Source organism: Accipiter gentilis, chromosome 31, assembly GCF_929443795.1.
Source record: "Accipiter gentilis chromosome 31, bAccGen1.1, whole genome shotgun sequence".
In the NCBI taxonomy this organism is placed as follows: domain Eukaryota; kingdom Metazoa; phylum Chordata; class Aves; order Accipitriformes; family Accipitridae; genus Astur; species Astur gentilis.
In genome coordinates this window covers 20,011,141-20,034,731 of record NC_064910.1, presented here as the reverse complement: position 1 = coordinate 20,034,731, position 23,591 = coordinate 20,011,141, and the positions used below count along the sequence as shown (strand labels likewise).

Here is a 23,591-nt window from a genome sequence, read left to right as displayed (position 1 = left end):
TGATGGCTGCAGTTCTGTGGGGAGAATTCTAGTAATGTGCCTAGTCTTTGGTACATGAAACTTTAAATCTCCAGTTTGGTCAGCCTTTGGAAACACTCAATTAATTTGGTTTTTTTGAAGCGTTCTTTGCACTTTATATTGCGCTTTACAACAGCCATTATAAAATGTTCTTTGTGCACACTAAATAATGGGCAGGAATTTATTTTTGTAGCACAACCAGAGAATTTATTCATTTTCTTGATCAATATAGAATTTCAAGTTCAGTGACTCTTTTCTCTGTCTGTACTGCCAGCACTGGTGCTGAAACTGATTATTTTCCACCTTCCTTTACAGTATGCCTGGGATGCTAATGAAGAGTACCTCTTCAAAGCAATGGTGGCTTTTGCAATGAGAAGATATTCCAGCAAGAGCACAACTCAGTAAGCGTCTACCCTGATTTGCCTTATACATATTAACAATGCTGCATGTAGCCACCTGTTCTCTGCTGTACTGAACTGCAGAAATCATTATATACAGCTTCTAAAAACAGACCGTTCCAGTATACTTCTTTGACACCCGGATACATGTTAAACATCACACTCTCTCTGTCTTGACCAATGTTCAATCTTTGGACCAGTATCCCTGTTGATGTGAAGTGACACAGCTGTGGATCTCAGTGGGATTGTGCCAATTCATTCTAGCAGAATCTGGCAATAAGACATGATACCTTCTGGAGTCCATACCAGGAGGAGGTGAAGGGGCACATTAGCAAGGTCAAGAAATGCCATACAGAACCTTGAATAAGCAGCTTTGGTGCACATTTTCTTAGAGCACAGCTTCAGCAGTATGCTGAAGATGAGCTGACTCAGAGAACTGGAAGGTAGATAGTTATGTTAGTGCTGTGTTCTGCTGGGGTATCTATCCCTAATATTGCAGTGGTTGAGTTACCTAGCATCAAGAAGTTTCAGACATTGCAGTTCAGACATAAATCAGCCTTTAATTGGTTTTGGGATTAAATCTACCCTGAGGTATTGAATATTCTTCTCAGGCTTCTGATCCTTACTACTTATGAAATTAGATACCAGATTAGACAGACCATTTAGCAAGCTGTGTTTTCAGTATGTTCTTATCTTTCTTAAATGAGAAACCTTGTAAGTGTATTTCTATAGGCCTATTATTTTTTCATTGTTTTTCAATCTCAAAGGAAAGATTTATGGTTTTGGTAGGCTAATGAGGATAAGGTTCTCAATTTACTTTAAAAAAACCTATTTCAGGCTGTCATGGCATCAGATGAAGCATATTCCACATTTGCAAAGATACTAGTTAACTTTAGTCACATGATGATTATTGTGGCTGCTACACTTTCTCTTCAGTAGAAGGTGATTTCCCCCTCCATGTAACAGGAGTGTTTGGTTCCTTGCTGTTTCATTTTTATTCCTCAGAAGTTGTCTCCTTTGAGCAAGACAGCCATTACACCAAGCTTAACAAAACCAGCCAAGTATGCTACAGCACCCAATTAAAATGACACTTAAAAAAATGAGTTCAAGATAAAAGCTAATGAAAGGTGATTATGCAGGGCTTTTTCTCAGGTTTTCAAATTAGCAGAGTTTTTATCCGGTATCTGATCCATAAAGATCTACTTTTGTATACTTATTTTAGTCCCAGGTCCTTTTTTAAAATTATTGTCTTCCTTCAAAGTCATGGTGCTTTCACACAGTAAAAAACCTGTGCCAGAAGCTGGTGATCTTTTTCCGCTTCAAGCACCATGGGTCTTTGCAGACTCAACTAATACTAGAAAGCTTGGTGCAGGTATGGGAAAAAAATCAAGCCAGTATGAAAGGAGTTAAAGTTTTAATGGAAGTTACATCTATTGACTCTGGGAAATCACAAAATTTATGCTCACTTAATTCAGTTCCCTACCAAGACAGTTTGTCCTATGGACAAATACAATAATGTCAGTGTTACTCCAATTTGGAGGTGGGGTTGCACACATCAATAATTGCCTGCTACTATGTTTGTCAAAGGAGAAGTCCGTATAATATTTGGAAACAGCTAGGTGTGGGCATTTTGCCTCTTTTTAAGATGGTATAGGAATTCCTCATGGCATATAACTTTTTGGGGTGTACCTTGGAGGTATAACTGATAACTCTTCTCGGACGTCTAGATACCTTTGGGGTCATGTGTAGACAGCATGTCAACTGAAGGACAGCTGTGCAGCTCTGAGATCTGGTACAACTCACTAGGCAACAGGCTGAGGAGTTTCCTATCCATAGATCTCTCCCAAATCCCAAGGAACCTTAGAGTTCCTGTTCAGTGATGGAGAGCTAGATGAACCTCCCAATACACCCCAAATAACCTGCCTGTTACATCGGAGCAGGAAAGCTATGAAAGCCTCCATCCTGTTAGAAGTCCTGGAAATAATGCATTCCTTTCGCCACCCCTGTGGCTGGCAGCTGGAGGGGTGTAGAGGAAGGAGTGCAGTCCACCTCTGTCCCCCCTGCAGTGGGTATGGAGGCGTGGGAGCACTCAGCATCCCAGAGGGTACAGCAGCATGCTGTGCACACAGGAATATTACTCTTGCATAGCTGGCAAGAATAGCGGCAGGGGCTTGCAGTGTGGTGAAGAGCAGGCAGAAGCAGGAGCTTGTGGCAAATGAATTACACTACACTACAGGAGCTTTTACAGATAAATGCCGACAGATTTTCTTTGGGAGCTGTAAAAGATCAATGATCAATTATTCTGTCATAAAAGAACAAACAAATTGCTTGTGACTGCATTCTGGTAGCATCTAAACTCACCCAAATTTTGCATCTGGTTAATTAAAGATTTTTATCAAAATAAAGACTCATGAAAAATTCACCAGTATTTTACATAACCAAATATTGGTTCTGCCAGGGTATAAATTCTGCACAGGGCCATAACCAGAATGTGACATACCTTCCCTTTAACATCCCATTAATTTCTAACACACCCACAGCCCTGCAGTAACTCACAGCCACCACTAAGTCCCACATGAGACCAAATGCCATTAACTTCAGCAAGCTGGATCACACCCCAAAATAATGTCTGGTGGATCATCATAACCATTGTTGCAGTCCCATCATTTTTGAGATTCAAAGTCACCTTTTGTTAGGCTTCTGAAGGTGGATAAAAGCCAGCCTGTAATGACAAGCATTTGAATATGCTGCTGGAAACAGCAGTTGATGCTGTTGTTGCCCTTGTGTAACCACTGAGTGACCCAAAGCAGAATGGACAGGATTGCACATTACATCTCGAGTTCTCTAAAGTTAATTTCCAAACTAAAATTTAATAAATCATGGAGCTGTGTTTAATGTTTGAAAGGCTTGTCAAATTTTCAAGTTTGTGTGAAACGGAAGAAAGACACAATCCATCCCATTATTCAGTAATTATTAATACAGATAAAATAAATACTTCTTTTTCAGAGAAATAAAACCGCTTTATATCCTGCTATATATAATGCCTTTCAATTCATTCTCAATACATATATTCATCAACTACAGAAGCCAACCTTTGATCTCTCAGTGTTAAAAAACGGTTGTCTGTAGTCTGTGTTAGTAACTCTGGTTTCTCTAATCTGTCACTCATTTGAAATAATACGCATCTCTTTTGGGCCTGAGACTAGTTAATCTTTAGAGCAGAAAGAATGTAATCACATTTACTTTCATTCAAGTAACAGAATCTACTTTTGGTACATCTTCTCTCCATTAGTAGATTAAAAAAGCTGCAGTTTTCCTCATGAAGTGACCAGAAAAAGTTCATCAACATTATCCATCTACCTAAGACGGGCTGTTTTGATACTTAAAATATTGTGACCATTTAGAACAACAAAATAAGCTTCAAGAGTTAAAGCTGTTATGTCAAGGTGACCCCATGGCTGCTGGGGCAGGAGCAGGAGCAGCTGCACATCAGTGGTTTGGAAGAGGCCTGATGCTTTTGGGAGAGCTGGAGTTAGGTGCTTGGGACTTGGGTACTATGGTTCTCCCACAAGCTAACAGCCACTGTAGGCACCCAGCTCCCTTTCAGTCTCTGGCAGCTCTTTCTTACCCCTAAACAATCTTTTAAATCTCTGTAAGGAACAATGATGGTGTTTCAGGCCAAGGAACCATCAGGATTTCCTGCACTCTACTCACTGGTATTCACTTGTATATATTAAAGGAAATACAATTTTGGACTTTTGCCGTGGTGCCATAAGGCAGAATGAGGATCTTGTCATTTTGATGGTAACAGTGTCCTGTAAACCCCATGCCAGAAGTATATCACCTGCTAAGGAAATAAAAAGATGTCCACATATATGTTTACAATACACTTAATTAGCATAGTGCATGGAGAAGTCAGGTTTCCTAAATCTAAACAGTGTAAAAGCATAGTTTTATAATGCTTCTGCATGCTATGAATCAAACCTGTGTGCAGATAGCAGGGGGGGGTGGGGGGGGAGGTATAACTGCTGTAAAGAAATTGCCACATTGGTGCTTGTTGAACCAGTCTGGTGTTTACTCAGTCCCCTTTGAACTTTTTGTGAGTGGTATTATTCTCTTTGGAGCCTGGAAGGTTTTACAGTATTCAGATTCCACTGATGAAAAAGTGGTGGCAGTGAAGCCAGGTTTTGGAGGCTTATAATCGAGCAAGGATTTTAGACACCACAGGGAGCAGAAAAGAGGCAAAATTTACGTATCCCAGTGTAAGACTTGCTGCTGAATTGATTCAATACTGTGTTCTAGAGAGAGAGAGATGCTGCCCCTAATGATGACCGGCTCTCCTATCTCATGCTGAAAGCCTTGGAACTGTAGGGAAGACCCCAGGTTGGAGGGTCTCTGAGTCTCTGAACGAGAATGATGCAGTCAAGGCATTCTGCCAGTCTTTATCTATCAAATTTCTTTCTCTTTGGGGATCAAACTTTCCACACTAACCCCATCTCAAGAACATCTCTAGAGCAACATGAACCCAGATTTCCTACCTGGACCAGTTTTTGATTGCGCCACAGAAATTCCAGCTTTAAGTACTGCCATAACATGAAGCTTTGGGTACTACTGTTATAAATTCTCCTGATGGAAAACTTCCTCTGCAGATACAATTTTAGATATTCTGTGAAGTCAGCAAGAGTTTGTCAGCCACCAGCCAAAAGCAGAATCTTTTTTCCCCCCTCCTGTAAATTTTGTGCTTTGCTTTTGTTTTGGGAGGAATAAATCTGCTTTCATCTTCTGACTGTGCCAGCAAACTGATGTGAACACCTTTTCAAATTCCAGAGGGTGGCTTTCCTCTTTTATCCATAAAAATTCTCTGTATTTGCAAAATTGACATTGTTTCAGAGAGGTAAAAGTGGGTATTTCAGCTCTGCAAAATCATTCCTTTCCATTTTATTCTGTGTCAGTATGGAATATATACCTTCTCTGTAAGACAAAGGTTGCACTACCGGAGGTGCCCAAAACACCACCAAAAAACTTTCATCAATAGGTAAAATATTTTAGGAAAATATCCATAATGAACTACTGTGGTCAAGCCAATGCCTGTCCTGCCTTAAAAGCGAACTCGTTCTTTTCTGGATGGGGACTACACATTCACGGGTAATTTTGGCTCCCTTCTGTGGCTCCCTTCTGTGGCTCCCTCCCTCATACTTCCTGCCCCTCAAGCCACTGCAGAAGTCATTTAATTATGTTTGTAATTAGCCAGGAGATGGCGCTACAAAACAGAGCTCTGTGGCAGGGGAGATTGCTTGCAGCTGGGGATTTGTTACCCTGAGGAAGAGCACAGGCTGGAAAGGAGATGTTAAAACTTGCATTTTGATGACGGACAGGCCAAACCTTAAAACCAATTACAGTAGTTAGGAATGGGCATTGCAAACATCACTGCAGGTAATTAAAAGAGGGGCTGCATCCTTCTTTGCTGCTACACTGCAGGGTTTCCTTCTCCAGAACAGCAGGTGGTATCTGGAGACCTATCATCCCAAGGAGGGTCTGTCAAGACAGGGCGGCTGTGTTGTGCGTGTGGCCAGGTAGACCTTGTGCAAAGGTGAGCCAAGCTGCTTTCTGGAAATAAAAATGATCCTAATTCTTGGCCTGGCCTTTCAGAATATCTGCTTGCTGCTTGGACATGGCCAGTAAATCTGAATCCTGAGCCAAATTCCTTGGGTTATTTAATAATGGTATAGAGCTAAGTATTTTTTCCCATTTTTATCTCTCTACCTATCTGTCATTGAATTCATAAAGGCTTTGGCTGACCTTTTATGATACATACTATGTTCCTTGCTATGCTGTAATAAATGCCACGTTATACAGTTCCTGTATATTACACAAGTTTGGCTGGCTTGTTTCTTAGTTGTGTGAATAAACTAGGAACAGATAGAACAACATAGGGGCACCATCTGTCCTCAGTCACTATTATGATACTAATGTATTAACCTTCACTTCTTTAGTTTAAATAGTCACGATGATGTCATTCCATGAGTTTTTTCTAATGATAATTCCACCATTTACTAGTATTAGTGGTAGAAAACAAATTTGTAAGAATCTGAAAAAAGGCATTTAAAAGACATTTCATGCACTTTTTACATAATATGCCACAAGAAGCTGTGTGCCTGTGCCCTTCCACTAATAACTTCACATAAAGCTGAGCTATCTTCTTTTAAAACAGTTAAGATAAATATTTGTCATAGCATAAGCTAAAGGGCATAGGCCAGTGCCAGTAGAATGTCTAAATTTAACCGGTTGCCTCCACTCTATGCCTGACTCTGTGAACAAAAATGTCAAAAAGAATAATCTAAATTTTGTTGCTCTTCCGTCCAACAAATGTATCCTGTAGAAGGACTGCACCCACTTGAAAATCATGTGGGGAATCCTGCATGCCTGGTCCCTGTGGTATTAGCTGTCAAAACCAAAATTCTTAATTCCCCAGTGCATTTGCCCCATTATATGGCCTTTGTCACAGCCCTGATGATTAAGATGCAAATATGTATTTTTCCATTTGATTACACCAGATGTATGTCCAAGACCATGCAAGTTTTTTTTATCATACTGGGAAATGCTGTGAGTGATATTTCTTCCTTGAGCATTAACTGTTAACTTTTTTAAAAGTAAGAATTTTCCCCCCCTTTAGATGAAAGCATTATTTTAAGAAAATCTAAAATATTTCAATAATTCCTTCCATGCTTCTCTAATGATGATTATTGGTTTAACTATCTGCAGAATTTCCGATGTGCTGCTTTGCAATGTGACGGATCGGGTGTCATTTTGGTTTGTGGTCACAGATTCTTCCCAAAACATGACAACTGTTCCTGGAAGTGTGGTAGAGGCAGCCATCAGGTACAGTCACTGCTTCTGCAACCTTTTCTTTCTTGCTGACTGAGGATGCTTTCTCTCTCTGGGCCTGGTATGAATGAGCACTCTGCCTCTTTAAGGGTGGACTAATCCAAGTAGTTAAAACACCAAGGGGTCAGTACTCTTTCATGCATGTGACATTAGAGGATTTTTAACAGTCCCACAGAATGCAAAGCATGTGAGCGTTGGGATTATAACTTTGGTAGGAATCTCTCTTAATGCTAGAGCCTCAGAAGAAATCTAGTCCCTTTCCAGAGCCCTACTTGTAATTTGCTGTCCAGTGTGTGGCACATACCCTGCTCTCATCCAGGTGCTACATTTCCCAGCGAGAGAGCGTTCTCCCTCAGATGACAGAATTGCACATTTTCTGGGTGGGATTTATATCATTTAACTTTCATTGCATGCCACATGCACATCTACACCTGGACTAATGACCATAGGCTCCATTTTGGTGCTTCTCGAGTACAGGTCATCTGACTTAATTTAGAAGTCAGCTTTCACATGAGAAGAGCTTGTGTGAACTCTTCATGAGCAGACCTGGCTGTGTCCCAGCTTGGCTTAAACAATCTTATACTCACATTCTTTTCATACCAGCTCTTTCTAGAATGCCAGTCAATATCGTAGCAGAGCATTGCTTGCGCAAAGTACCATGCAGTACAAATCAGTTTGCTTTCTACTAAATATTGCATTCTGTAGCCAGTAAAAGCAAGAGTGTGGAGCTGAAGAAGGAAAAAGAAAAAAATGGGTAATCTGACTTCAATGGTCGACCAAACCGGCATAAGGGGTTTATAGGGATGACTCCCACAAGCAGCATAACTCACATACATTTCTCAAGCATGGAGTGGAAAACAGAGCTCTTTGTTTTTAGGCATTCTGTACTTTGTCTTGAAAATTCATGTTATCTCTATGGAGGTGTAATGCCTAATTCCTGATGAATGAGTATGCGTTCTTTTGGAAAGATTAACTTAAGCTTATGAGCAGATTAAACTATTTCCTACAGAGACGCCAAACAATAGCTTCATAGCATTAGTGGAGGAAGCAGATTATTTATTCACTGAAGCTCTCTGTAAGAGCGCTGGAATGCAGGGTTTTTGCATTTCTGTTATTCTTTGATACGTTCAGTAGCATAAGCTGATTTATTTAAGTCTGTGCCCTGTTTGCCACAGAAATTGGATGCTATTATAGTATGTTTGTTTTTTAACTGTTGTCTGTCACCCAGTAAAGAATATGCTGTTTATGAAAAGTTTTAATTCCTACCTAACTTAGAAACAAGAAATAAAATGGCCTATAAAACTACAATACTTTTTATTCAGTTGCTTCTGATTGCAGGCTTCCATACTAAACCATTATTCTAATTCTTCATACTACAGTAGCACATAAAAAACTACCCATGGACCAGAATTTTATTGTATGAGATTCTCTTCAACATAAGAATAAAGAGGAAGGTAAACCTTCTCAGAGCTATGTATGAGACCCAAGATCTTGCATAAATATACACAAGATGTATTTATCCATATACAAACATGAAATGCACCTGTAGTTGCCTGCATGTGTTTCAGCACATAATTCTGTAACTCCAGCCATTAGATGAGGGTGAGCAATGCTTATTTTAGCTGTTCACAGTCATCCTTTCATATCAATAAGGATGAAAATCTTTTCTAAATCAAAGATGGCTTACTGTATAATGAGCCTTATAATATGCCATGGCTTTCGGTCCTCTCCAGGAATGCTAGCTTTTCATTAAGGCTAAGAACTTCCTGTTTAAGGGGCAGTCAAATGTTATGGTTTCCAAGAAAAGAAATTTGCAAAATCTTACCTGTATTTCCCATATATCTGTTCTTAGCAAATACTTGCTCTATGGTAAATAAAATTAATTGTATACAAGAAAAAGCTGCTGTAAATGATAAAACTGCAATCAAAAAGAATCTCTCAAGACCAATGTATGTAATATATTTTCTCAAAAACCTCTAACATTTTGAAAAAGTAATGAAAGAAACTGCTAAAGCATCTTAAGGCTGCTTAGATTCAGATCCTGAAATACCAGCAAATGCTTAGAAGTAGTGAATGTGGGTGAAGATATCAGTTAAAGGGTAGCAGTTGTACTACTCATGTGAAAAAGCATATTTCTCAGGTTTATAGTTTCTCACAATGGAAAAAATGTGCAAAGTACAAATCCCTTTAGCTGCATCCTGTAAGGGAAGAAGGGCGTGCTGGCAATAGGGGTGGATTCTTCTGGACCAAATTGTATTCTGTGCCTCATGGACCTAAGAAAATCTACAGCAGCAAGAGCAGATGTACTGGCCATCCTGTACATGCAGGATGGTTCAGTTTGAGGAGCCAAGGGGCACTGATAAATCCTCTGAACGTTGCAGGGTATACCTGCCACTCCCATGCTAATCTTGAATGCTGCATGAGCAAGCCACCCTTACAGATTACAACCTGCAATGTCTTCAGCACGTGGTCCAAACCAGAAATAAATAATAATACAGTACTTCAGGTCTCATCTGTATTTCCCAGTTTTTCAGATAAATACATACAAAAGTCTGGTGTTCAAAAACTTGTAAGTGTGTGGGTGTCTATGGATTACTGATAAGGTCTATGTTAAAGTGAAGGTCTGGATCATGCTGGATCAAATTCAGCCCTGCCAGACTTGCAGCACATACATTAAATTTCCTTTTCTTTTTTTCTTCTGTCATTTTAACTTATGAAATACCTTTATAAAGAGTTGTAATGTTCTTTGTGTTTTTATGAAGGATGAACCGGAACAGAATCAACAGTGCCTTCCTACTGAGTGACAAAACACTGCAGTTCCTGAAGATAACCTCAACCTTATCACCTCCAGTTGAACCCTCCACGCCTGTTTGGCTTATCGTATTTGGTGTTGTTCTTTGTCTCATTGTGGCTGGAATTGTTTTCCTTGTTGTTGCAGGGATTCAGCAACGCAAGAAGTAAGCGGCTTAGCTTTTCTTCTGGTTTAACTGAATACTGGCAAGTTAAGTCAGCTGGGCTGGCTTTGCTTTTCAGATCAGCCTCAGAGAAATTATAGCTGTGCCCCCCCCTCCCTCCATAGGTAAAGATAATCCATGTGTCCTTTTCCTAGCAAAGGAGTTAAATTTTTTAAGTATGAAGTATAGATGCCTTAGTAATGCTGGGGTGTAATGAGGAAATAGGGAGTACAAGAATAGGATCCTGGAGGCCACCTAACTAGAGATGATAGCTTTACAAAGACATTTGCTGTCATTCTTCTCAAGGTTTAGTGTGGCACAGATGAGCCGCCTCTCACAGACTACCCAAATAGCTACCAAGAGGGAGAAGGCTGGCAGTGACTGCACCCCTTCCAGGGCAGTAGTGTCAAAAGCTGGCAGGGCTAGAAAAAAAAATCAGCTGCTGCAGTTTGAGAAGCCTCAGTAGAGGACACAAAAATGATTAATGTATGGCTGAAGAGGGCCTGCTCAATGGAACAGTGCATGGTCTCTCCTACTGTTCATGACCTGATGAGTCCGAAGTACGGAGCACTTCACAGGTTCATGACCAGATCTCCCCATGACCCTAGGTGTTTGCTGTTTGGCAGTAGGGTGGGAGAGAGATACTCTTTTTTCCTCTCAGTTTCTTCCCTGTGGTGGCACTGGTGAAAAAGAGAAGGCTATTCATGCTTCCCTAGTGTGAGCATGTTGGAGCAAGACAGAGAGTAGGTGAAGTTTTAGTGCTGCCATCTCTGTTGGCTCAGAGTTGGGCACAAGGAATAGAAATTGCTCAGCTGAGCTGAGATTCTGCCATGCTTTAGGCTGCCGTGGAGGTTAGGTTAGCACAAAATTATGATTTCAGCAACAGGGTCGTACAGGAACAGCAGAAGAACTGAAAAAGGGTAAACTTCTGCTGACAACTAGATAATGTTAGAATTACTGACTGTATGGTGGACTGCATCCCCATATAGTGGTACGTTGCAGAGACTTTTCCTTTCTGCATCCTTATCACCTTGAAGAACAACATTAAAAGATCTCAGAAAAACAACACATTGTGAAGCATAAGTACTGTAGTCAGAATCCCTTCAGTTACATTTTGCATTGAGAAGAGTTGCATGAATTTGCAAAACCAACCCCTTTCTGTTTTCAAAAAACAAAATCCAACAATAGATGAGAGGTTCTGTTGGGGAAAGAATCTGGGCAGATACTTGGGATCTGTGGATAGTTTAAGCCCTGTCACAACCTTTGAGGTGGTATGGGCTGAGTTATTTCATCCCCTGAACCTAGGCAACCCTTCTGTAAAACTGGAGAATAATGTTGCTACCTGAAGCCCATACCTGCCCTCTGTGTAGTATCATGGCTGTGTGTCTATATAGTGCCTAACTTAAAGTGGGTCTTTGAATGTTTTAAATAAGTGTAATACAAATAAATTATTCTAAATGGCTATGATTTTTCTAGCTAAAATAATAATTTGTGCTTCATATCATGCTGAAAGACAGCATTTCCCTCCCCCTCTGTTTTCGAAATAACTCAGATGAGCTTGAGCAGTTCCCCTCAATATGGTGTAAACTACATGCTTTTATTGTTGTACTGCCAGTAATATGGTTTGTTGCTGCCTGCCTATGGTCACTTGGCATCCTCTGTGTCTCATGCTCTTCTTGTCCTTTTAGTTGTTATGCTCCTTTTCACTTCTCTGTATGCCTTTACATATAACCTTTCCTCGGAGCAGATTAATGCATGATTGAAGTCTAGCCCTCCTTTCACATCAGCAGCATCTGCAGTCAGGGGTGGGGGGGAGAGAGAGAGGGTAAACCAAGCATATATTTCTTCCATCTACTGTTGCAAAGGCTGGAGAGGTAAAAGGGCTGGTCTCAGCTATTTGGCTTCTCAAAAGAAGAGCCAGACATCAGAGAAGAGAAGAGAATTTCTAAAGTGCTCGTCTCTTTTTCAGCCACCGAAGTATGTGACCAGGTTGTCAAAGACCAGCATGTCCAGTAATGAGTTTTCTTGGAAAGCTGTCCAGAGCTGACATAATGGCAGCCCTGTTGCCAAGTAAGCTGTGTTGGAAATCTGGCCCCAAGGATGGTGTTGACTTCTCATAAAACTGGCATTTTGTCTTTGTAGGCCTTTAAAGTACAAGTTAAATACCTTGGTTCAGAGAAGCCCAAAAGCACGTGCTTCAGGCTCTTCGTACTCGGAGTGGCAAGGGAGCACATGATTGGCCTATAATGGAGTTTCAGTAATGAGTTAGACTCATGCGTCATTTTTTGAACTGAAAGATTTTCTTAATTAGGTCTTCACTGTGCATCACTGCCAACATGTAAAATTCCAAGCTGCAGCTGCCTGCAACTTGAAGAGCTCCATGTGATTGTAGGCCTGGACTCTACAGTGAGCTGGATCAGACACACAGTCTCCCAGCCTTATGTTTGTTCTCCTGTCATTGCAGCAATAGGACACCTCCCTCTCCGATAATAGATTTGGCACATACCCAGGGCAGGACCATCCTCTACTGGCTATGCTGAACTAGACCGAAGTCTGCCCCTACCCCTCAAAATCCCATCTGCAGCAGAGGCCATAAACATTTGCCTTGAAGAGTGAAAAAAGAGTAAGCACACACAGCATTTCCCTCTATTACTGTCCCAGCATCTAATTTGCAGCTGGGGGCCTTACTGAGCTGGATTTGGTCTTTGTGTATTGGGTAACCCACAATGTTTTCTCTTCCCTTAACTTGTTGAGTCTCCCCTTGGGCTCACAGAAATTTTTAGCTTCTCTGAATTCCTATGGCAACGAGTTCCACACATCTACTCCTCTCATTTCTTTTGAACCTGCTTCTTAGTATCTTCTTTTATGTTCTGCCCCCACGGTTTTTGTATTGGAGAACACTCCTTTTATCACTTTAAGAGCAGATACAGCAGCCAGAGGTCAGAGGTTTCCACTACTACCCCCCATGTTTATTTTTAGCGAGTCTGTAATGCCAAGAATCTCCCAAAGGCCAATGAAATTTTATTATTGTTAATATTGCTGTTATTAGCAGTTACACTGAGTCAGGTTGTTACGATTGTCCTGCGTCAGATTGTTACAGTACATGTTGTGGGATAGGAAGAAGCAGTGTAGCTGACCTTTGAGTTTCTTATCCTCTGAAACCGCTGATGCTGCAGGCTGTAAAGTACAGCAGGTTTTTCAACTATGAACTAGAAGATCTTAAGGTCAGAATAAATCTGGAATTAAACATCATGACATGTTGACTGATACTGCTGTATTACATCTTCTCGTGGTTGTATTTTTAGATAATTTTATTCAGCAACTATTTTAATATGCTCTTGGTGAGAACTGGAGCCTGGATAAGTGAAAGCCGTGCAATTGTTTGATCTAGAAAACAAAAGTATACAGTACTGGGTAGGAAGGTGGCTGTTAATGAAATTTGAACTAAAAATGCAGATTTTCAGCATTAAAAGTGCCTAACTTCTGGAGAAGATCGTCAAGGAGTGTGAGCGCACTTGGGTCTCCACATTTGGAGGCTATAGCCTAAAGTTTCTAAAAAGTATGTTTTAATTTGTCCGCATCATGGGGTGAAATCTATGATATACATAACAGGGTCAGACTAGACATTTAGTGCAGTCCTTCCTGACGTAAAGCAAAAACAGATTTAGAGATTTTTTCCATTTTTGCTTTGCACCAGCTTTTCATTCTGCACCCTCCAGTCATTTTACAGAATAAGGAGGTGAAGTAATATTTATAACATACTTACAACATGTTTACTCTAGGTTTTCTGGTTCCTAATCCTGACCTCAGACTGCTAAACCAGGGCTCCCAATCTGTGGACCTCCCACCTTCCATGGTATATTTACAACAGCAAAGAGGTGCACCAGATTATGCCTTTTAGAACATAACCTACGATAAACTCCTGACTAAATGTGCAGTTTTCTGTCTGTGGAATCATGGTGGAGTGCTGCAGGTCAACAGAATAAGATGATTTTCTCTTTCTTGTTTTTAGAAAGAATAAAGAGTCAACAGAGAGAGAAAATTTAGAAGAGAAAGGTGAAGTGACAGTAACGGTAGAAAATGGGATTCCTTGCGAAGCGCTGGATTTAAAAGCAGGCCACATTAATGGAGTCTTTGCAGCAGATGATGAACGGTTCACGTCCTTATGAAATGCTGCCATTGCTATCTGGCGGTTTTTTGAAAGACTCCTGCCTGTGCCTACTTCATCTCGTCACTACTTCTGAATGTCAAACATGAAGACAAGAAAAATGTCCTTTCACTTAATTTCCCTTGAGAGAACCTTTTGCTGATAACAAATACACTCGAACCTCCATTACAAAGCTTTTGTTCGTGAGCAAAGCAAATGAGAAGACGTCAAATGATATCCATTAAAGATTTCCGGAAGATGTACAGCAGAACAGGGTTGAAACCTGCCTTGTGTCAGGCATTTAATTTTTAATGATTATTTAAATATGTCCATTGCTTGTTTTTCCCTGATATAAATGTGAAACTGCATTATTCCTGAATGTCACTGGGGAGATCATCTATCACTGTCAATTCTTGCTGGGCTTTCTTTCAAGCCATATGCAAAAGTTTCTCTGTAAAATGACTTATGTTTGCTGATATGCAGCATGCCTTTGGGTGGAATAGTGATCAGTGCATGAAAGTTTTCATTTATCAAGAAAAAAAAAAAAAAGCAAGCTTTCACAGCCTCCGTAAAGAGCAGGTTAAAAGTGGCTGGGTCATCTATAGCTTTAGGGCTAGCAAAGGTCTGGTACTAAAAGTGTTTTTCACTTGACAGTCAAAGTCAGAGATTACATGACCTGGAAGTTAAAAGTTGCAAAAGTTTGAAATCTGTTGAAATTAAAAGTTGCAACAAAGGGCATATTTTCCAAAGGTGCAATCTGTGGTTGGTGGCCCAGCTCTCATTAAATCTATGAGGGCATTTTGCAGCTCTTTGGAAAAAATCTTCCTTACATTTTTTAATGATAAAACTAGAGTAGATTTCCAAGACAGAGCCAGCCTGGGGTCAGATGAACCTTCATGTGACAGCTGGATAGCTTTTGGAAAGATTCAGTGCTTGAAACACCAGCGGCTGGGCTTGGTGCACCTGACCTGGGTGAGCACACGTAGGCAGTGGTAAGTCAGCAGAGACCATTCAAACCTGTGTTTCCTATTTGTGTGGCTGGGAGTTGAGGGCATCTAGTGGTGCCAGACCCTAAACTGCATTGTTGGATTACTTTGAAGTCAGCCATACATACAGACTACATATATATGTACTACCTGTGCCCTAACCCTGTTCCCATTTAAATCAGTGATAAAATTCTGACTGATTTCAGGAGATCTGGGCCCCAGTAAAGGGGAGTTGTACATGTGGGTACCCAGAGAATGAAAGCGTGTTGAAGCAAAATGCGGTATCTGCAGTCACCAAACCGCTGCCCACGTCACTGGAGGCAGGATTTGACCATTAGCCATCCTGTTTCCAGTGTCGTGTTTGGAGGGAATATTAGAAAACCCATTTACTTATTAGGGTTATTCCATCAGACTCCTCACCAACAGGAAGAGGGTAAAACAGGGTAATAGCTGCTTATAAAGGACTGTCCAGTGTCCTGAAAGGGACAAAAGTTTCTTGTCTCCCAGGGTACAAATTCTTCAGCATTTTGGCTGTAATGAGCACCTTTGGCTGTCCATTTGACTCAGCGCTGGCTCTTGGGAACAGGGTGAGCAGAAGGGGAGGAATGGAAGGAGGAGAAGGGGAAGCAGCGGAGCGAAGGGAGGAAGCTGCGCGGGGGAAGCCTGAGGCTAGGGGAGACCGGGAGAAGAGGGCTAAATGCAGAATAAAACTATGGAACCCAGTGATCATTTGCCTCACATGGTCTCATCTGTCACGGTTATCTTTGGTGTCCTGCTGGTGGGTCCCTCTGGACAGGGACTGTGTCTTCTGTGTGCCCCTGCTCCATTCTGGAAAAGGATTAATAAAGTCAGTTGTTAGTGATAATATCTCAGTGCTTCAAAATTACCATCCACAACATGGAGATATATTTCTCACAGGAATGTCAAAGATTAAGCTTACCAGTGTTTAAGATCATTTGGAGGAAGGATATAGAGTACAGTGTTATTATTGCTTCCTCAGTCATTGCTCCAAGGTCTTTCACTCAGGCAGAGTTTTATTGAGGTAGTTCAGATCCCATCATTTCTAAACCTTCACACTTCTCACATTCTTTGTATGACAGATAGCTACACTGCAGTGTGACCACAATGGATTGCAGTTACTGCAGCACCTCTGCAAGAACCCGTGAAAGATTTCGGTGAGAAGAGCTTGGTGGTGCAAAAGCAACCTCAAGCTACCAATTACAATTACTGCTATCCTGTATTGTACTATATGATACCGAAATAAAACTCACTTGATAGGAAAAAGGGCCAAGCATATCTGAGCATACTTCTCAATGCCTGAGTGAAGGTTCAGTTCAGCCCGTGGCACTGGCCAGCGATTTGAAAATAAGATTGAAAGCCTCTGAACAAAACATTATGTGGTGTGGGCTGACTCTGGTGGTAAGTATTTAATCACTGACTTCCTCCCAGCTCACCTTTTAGCCGCATAATTACTTTACAGCAGTTTGGCGTAATTTTCTGCTAATGATCATATGGGATTCACCCAGAGCATACATCTTGCTTGCCTCTCTGCTGACAGAAAATGGCTTGAGAGAAGCAAATAATACATGAACAGGCAGGTATCACACTTAGCAATGCTTTGAAGCCAGTGTTGGTATTAGCTCTTTCACTGAAATAGGCACCACAAACTAGGTTAATCAAAGGCACAGTGCTACAGAAGAAATAAATCTCTTTTCTAGTCTCTTTGTGCAGCAGGAACGTATTAGAAAACAAAGAGCACTTTGATTTGGTAAAGCCTGTCCTCCAGAGCCTGCAAATGGTACAATGACAATTTATATCCCGTGAGGATCTGGCCCAGATGTTTTATGTAACTTTCACCATCCTTTTTCTTTAAATCACCTGCCACCGAATGACCTGATAATAAACAGGAAAATGAATAACAAGCGATATAGACTATACTGTAAACGATTTCCTAAAACAATGAGTTGTTTCTGCTTTCAGTCACATTTGTGCCGTGCCAATGAATTTTGACAAAGTAACGTGCGGTGCCCGAGATTGTGCTGTTTCATTTTCAAGAGCTGCATTTGAGAAAAGAGAGAAGAAAAGAAAATCCAATTAAATGAAGCAATAAAGCCAGAGAAGTTCTGTTTAAAGAAAATTTGCAACGTTTATCACTAGCTCCACATCCCCAGCGAGTCAGCATTTCAGGAAGGACGTTACAGTTCTGTTCAGCTTACTTCAGAGAGAGTATTGATGTCTAGGCTAGAATGAGCACAAATCATGCATGAGTAAGTTGTTTACACTGTCAGTCATTAGCTACACATTTGGAGTGCTGGAGAACATTGGGAACTCTGCAGTGCCCTCCTTAAATTAGGGACGGCATTGGTCATGGCACAACCATTTGCTGCGCACAGCCTTCAGCATTGTATTGACCATGGACTGGTTTTGTAAATGAAATCAGTAGGCCTTGTTTATCAATATTTCTTTACAGAAGATTGCAAACTGTGCGCAGATGCTGAAGTTCTTACTTGAGCCATTCTGCCACTTGCTTTGAGGAAAGCTAACCACTCTGTCCTGCAAGCTGATGCTTACTCTGCGTTGGAGAAAACTAGACCAAAGTTTGTTCTGCCACGTCGGCATTTGCCTATTCTCCTGCAGGACAGTGTAGAAAGTCTTGAGAAAGTCTGTACTCTGGTACAGACTGGTCTGAAGTCTGGTACTCACAACTGAGCCCAGTATTCCCAGGCTGAAGAGCCTGGAGGGGTGACCTCATGGGCCTCTTGCAGGCTATACGCTCCTGTTTGTCTATCCAGGTATGGCACTTACCTCTGTCAGGCCGACCTTCGTGGAGAACTCTTCCCTGGCTATGCCTTCGTAAAGGGACACTTCTGTTTTGCTTTTTGAGGGAAGACTCAACTGAAGCCAGTTCACTGTTTCTGCCATTGTTCACAAAAGAGAATGGTGAAGTGGGCACAAGGAACCTCAGGGCAGGATTCAAGTCTTCTTCTTTCATCACTGTGAGAATGAAATAATTCCCAAATTAATGCAAATCATGGCATTAGCACAAGAGCTTCTGGTTTGATAATTTGGTTCCAAGAACCGGACGTCAGTTTTGACCCAGCAAGGAGTATTATCACACCTTGACAGAAAGTGTTTTTCATGTGTAACCTCCCACATGTGGGAAAACAAAAGAAATTGCTCTAAAACTTAGGGCAGAAGTGCAACAAAGATTTAAAATAACTCCCAGTGAAAAGTGGGAGCCTATGTTTCTAGATACTCTTAAAAACATGGTTCAGATGCCCGCAGAAATTTGGTCAGTTCGTCAGTGCAGTAACCTGTGACTCCTGAAATGAGCTGTTTAAATGCGCCAAGTTTTTATAGAAAATGCATTGACCAACTGTCCACAATCCATTAGCAATGAGCAATCTGTGCTTGGTTTGCTATGAGCAATTCCTTTTGGCCTGTCATGGTTTTTGTTTCCTTTTAATGTGGCGTGCAAGAAGGGATGTGTGCGACGGGGTGACACCACAGCTTCCTACACTACTGGACAATTGCTAATGAAAAATTTGCACTGTTAGATAGGCCTAATTTGACAGACTGAACTTGCTAGTTTTCAAATCATGTAAATCTAAAGTACATTGACAGTGACGAGCGATACACACTTGCCAGCACAAATGTGTCAGTATATTCAGTTTTGTGAATACATTAAGCACTGTGGGTGCATTTAGCATAATGCAGTTGCATGTTAGCTGGATATTCTGTGGCTGGAGTGATGTTTGCATCAGTCCAGAGGAATTCTACCTTTGTAGCACAGATTCAACTTTGTTCTCAGTAAAGTCATCAGGTTCAGTAGGAACTGAATTTGACTTAAGATCAAAAAGAAAAGTTTGATTTTGCTAGTCTGTCTTCTTCCTTCCCACTGTGTTTCCCTTTCCCTTAGAGGTGGCAATCTGAAGCTATCAAAGCATCTTATTAGCTGCAGCAATAGCGACATAGAAAGCATGTAATTTTAGAGAAAAGGCAAGAGCATTCTGGCATTATCTCTCTATCAGCTTCTGCCTCTCTCCTATCATTTAGATTCTAATTGCTACAAATTACAGTGTGTAGCTTTTATCAGTTGTGGACCAACAGGAATTTTAGACTTTGGACTAATGTTCTCTATGATACTGTATCTAAACGACATTGTAGATGCTGATGTGCGGACACATGGTCCCTGTAAAATGAACTGGGACCGCTCACTCCTGCCTTAGTAAAACTGAAATGAGAAACACGGGTTGCCTAGATGAAAAGCTGTGTTTCACAGGATCAATACCTTTCCCTTCATTGGTGGGGCAAGGTGGCTTTTTGTAGCAGACAAGGTGTAAGGAACACAGAATATTGTGCCCCTGAGCGGTTCCCTCTCCTCTGCTTTCTTAACATATGGTCTTGATTTTGACTGTGGTCTTCAGCAATGACGCTTCACGAAATCCTGATTTAACCTGCTGATTCGTACACTCATCTGCCTCCCTGAAAATCATTCAGCTTGAAAGCTTTCTCCTAAAACCTTGCAAAAACACTGGTTTCTTGATGCTTCGGGCAACTGACAGCATCTTCACACAGCTCCTGCTGTGGTCTTTAGATCTGGGGCTCGCCCCTGCCCATGGGGCACTTTCCCCCTCGGCGATGCTGAGCACGCTTTGGCTCGGGCAACAGCCACCAGCCTGCGCCTCCCTTGGCGTGCAAAGGAGCGGTGCGGAGGCGACAGCTTCTCTTTAGGTCTGAAATCCAGGGGGTGAAGCAGCCGGTCTTGGGACAGAAGGTTTTCAAGGGATACGGATTAGTCATCCAAGGCACTGGCCCCAGCCTTGGGCCAGTGGGGTGCAAACCGCTCCCTGCTCCGGTACATCACCGGGATACGGCTGCACGATCGAGCCAGCTGCAGGAGGTGGGTGCAAGCCAGGTAGCGGCTCCCCTCACTTCTTCCCCTCCGAGACAGTGGTCCCCAGCGTGGGGCAGGGGATGGGGGGTCTCTCTGCTCTGCACTCGCCGCCTTGGCCTCCGTTCCCGCTGGGCGACGGGGAATTAATCCGACCAGCCGCTGACCTGCCCTGTCTTGCTCCTGCAGAGGAAGAGCCAGCCAAGCCCAAACCGCTGATGTCCGAGCCCAGGCTGGCTGCCGGAACGTGCCTTTTGCAGGGGAGCTGGTCCCGGGCGGCTCAGAGGTCGAGCAGGACAGGCTGCGCCTGCCTGCAGAGGAGCAGAGACGTCCGTCCTCCTCACCGCCGCACAACTCTGCTCCTCGCCGGGAGAGCGGACACGAGGATCCCATGAAAGCCCCCTCTTGCAGGAGGGCTCCCAGCCCCGTCGCGTGGGCTGAGGGCGGCCGGGGAGCTGGGGAGCCAGCGCCCCGCTCCCAGCACCGGCAGGAGGGCTTTCGTCCGAGAAAAGGCGGATGTCACGCGTGCAGAAGAGTTAGTCATGTGGGAAAAAGGCTGCTCGGGGGGATTAAAGGGACTATTTGCCCAGCCCCCGGTTTGAAGCACGAGGAAGAGGGAGAAGATCTGGGCTTGCCCCCCAGCGATGCTCAGGTGCGGCTGCGGCAGCGCGGCCCCTCTCCGAGCGCTACGGCCGTATCAGGGCGATGTGCGGAGGGGCTGAAGCCACCCCCGGGCCGCCCACTGCCTCCACAAAGCCGCTTTGCGGGGAGTCCTCAGAGCAAGGATTTGGCAGGTATTTAACCGATGTGAGCCGCTCTTGGGGAAACGGCGGAGGAGCGGCAGAGAGCGGGGCAGCTGCAGCCCCGCGCAGGCGGTGGGGTGCCCGTCCCATGGAGCTCACCCTCCCTGGGGATGCTCCAGGCCAGGCAGCCCCGGCGCCGGGCAGCCACAGCCCTTCAGAGCCCCCCTCCGCAAATCGGTCGCCGAGTAATGCTTATGCCCATCTTTTATGCGCTGGGTGGGACGACAAAGCGCAGCAGAGAGCTTAAGCGGTGCTCCTGCCTGGAAAAAATGGCCTGATAACGGTGTTTTAAGCAATTTTAAGGGTGTGTGGTGCCCAATATGCAACACAGTGGTTTCTTATTGAGGCATGCCCTCAATGCAATTCTCTGTTATTGCAGTCCTAGTTTCATAGCACAGCTCAGCCAACAACATGAGTGATGAGGCAGAAAACTGCTCGAACAGAGCCAGGGTACAGATGAACACTGGTGGGCAGCTATTTAAGCAGACGTCAGACAGCTCGGACCCTGGGGACTACTGGACTGGGAGTATCAGGTAGGAGCTGGAAGCCAGAGCTCACGCTGTAGACCCGAGGGGTGGAGGGGAGGACTCGCACACCGGAGGAGAAGGAGCCTGTCTTATGTCAGGTTACCCGCAGCCTTTGTACTGTAACGGTGGCAAACTGACTGACTTTGCTCCGAGCCAAGCAGGCTGGCCACCATTGCATACAACAAAGTATTTGATCGAGGCAGGATTTTACCTCTCAGTTGCTCTTCTCCTGTCACCCAAACCCCATGGCTGCTGCCTTGCTGCCCTTGCTGGAGGTTTGGATTTCCTGAAAAGGCTCGAGGCACTTCCCTTTCTCAGTTTTTTTGCTGTGGCACAAACTGTCTCCATGCTCTTGCCATGCCTTCCTGACCAGCCTGAAGGTCCACCCCAAGAAATGCTCCCAGCTGATCCGAGAACGGCTGGCATCCTCTCCCCATAGACCCACCATCACCGTCTCAGGCTACAAAAACCGCCCTCGGCTCGGAGAGCAGCCATACTGCAGAAAGCCTGCTGTGGTAGTAAGGCTGACACAAACAAGTCTGTATCCAGTGGTCTCCCATGTGTCTGCTCAATGGGAGCAAATCCGTCCATGAAAGTACGATGTGCGTACGATGAGCCCAGCGGCTCCCCACTGTTGTAATGCTGTTTCTCAAAACATGTTTGTGCTAATTCATCTCACAGCTTAAAGTTTTTTCTCTTGTGTCAAGGCAATGGCAAGAGAGATGCCATGTAATTTTTATATTATTCCTTACACGTGTTATTAAGTATTACATTTAGGTACGCGATAGAAAAGAGCTTAGAAATAAGGCTGAAAATTTGCAGCGTAATTCAGTGTGACCCTCCCTGTTACGTTTTCAGCTCACCGCAATGCCTGCATGCACACTTAAATGCAGGTGCCGATGCACTCCCTGTACGAAATGAGGTGACGCCCTTCTCCCCCCTCCAGGTATCCCCTAAGTATCCCACTGCTTGGGGGCCCCTGCGTCGTGCAGGCTCCCCTCGGGATTTCGGGGCCGTGCATGGGCGGGTGACAGGCGCAGGCTGGAGTGAGGAGCCCCGGTGACTCCTGCACCACGGCAGGGAGACGGCAGCTATCGGCGCTGCCCCTGCGGAAGGCACCAGGGCACTGTGAAAGGGGGAAAAGAACAACACCTGCATGTAAAAAGGGAATTTTGGAATATTCAGCCCTGTTTTAGTACCCTAAAAAGCACTGGGTCGTCCAGTGATTGTGCAGTTAACTTACCAGCATAGAAGAGAAAAGAGTTAAAGCAAATAGTCAACATAGTCCCTGTTCCCTACTGGAGGAGAGGAAATCATATCAAGGTAATAATAGACATAATTCTCTGCTCTGGCAGACAACAGATGAAACGACAACACAAAAACCTTTCCACATTTCATCACGTGACAGTCTCACTGGCCAACTGAGGAATGACGAGCTAGACAAGAATCACAAAAGGCACATAATTACTTAAAAAACAGGCTCCATGGTTCTCAGTCAAGAAGAGGGGCCGTTTTAAGTGATAGCTCTTCTGGGCCTTGCTGTATATGATCTGGATGTGGGAAGGCAAAACCTATCTATTAACAGGTTTGTAGGCATTGCCAAGCTGGAAGTCCTTTGAAGGATTACAATTCCAAATCGTCATAAAAAATGGGAAAAATGGTCTGAAATCAGTGCCGTGGGCTTCAGCCCAGACAAATTCAAAATGCGCTAATTAGTGCCACCCTAGAACCAGATGTACAGAGGCAAGAAAGGGAACGGCTGAGCAAGTAGCAGTGCTACCAGAAGGCTCACAACTGGAATACGAGTCAATGTTGGCTAACGTTGCCAGAAAGAAGGAGCGTAGCAGCAAGGTACAGCATGTAAGATGCAGACAGTGATTGCGCTACTGATCGTTGGTTTTGGTTATGATCAGAAGCGGACTCCATCGCTGAGGAAGCACAAAATGCGGCGAGTCTGGATGGCACCAAGGAGAGTAACA

General features: G+C 43.3%; 1 protein-coding gene across 6 annotated transcripts in view; it reads left to right on the top strand.

Annotated features, from left to right (window-relative positions):
* The window catches only part of CLTRN (collectrin, amino acid transport regulator), a 29,402-nt gene extending 12,964 nt beyond the window's left edge, over positions 1 to 16,438 (top strand). For 3 of the 6 annotated variants that reach the window (XM_049834203.1, XM_049834202.1, XM_049834201.1), the window contains exons 4-7: positions 334 to 419; positions 7,179 to 7,295; positions 10,064 to 10,258; positions 14,268 to 16,438. In XM_049834203.1, the coding sequence (XP_049690160.1) occupies positions 334 to 419; positions 7,179 to 7,295; positions 10,064 to 10,258; positions 14,268 to 14,424 (555 nt within the window). In that variant the 3' untranslated portion in view covers positions 14,425 to 16,438. Of the gene's footprint in view, positions 1 to 333; positions 420 to 7,178; positions 7,296 to 10,063; positions 10,259 to 12,719; positions 13,346 to 14,267 lie in introns of those variants that run through there. The other 3 variants (XM_049834200.1, XM_049834199.1, XM_049834204.1) reach the window with 2 other exon arrangements.
* The last annotated feature ends 7,153 nt before the right edge of the window (positions 16,439 to 23,591 follow it).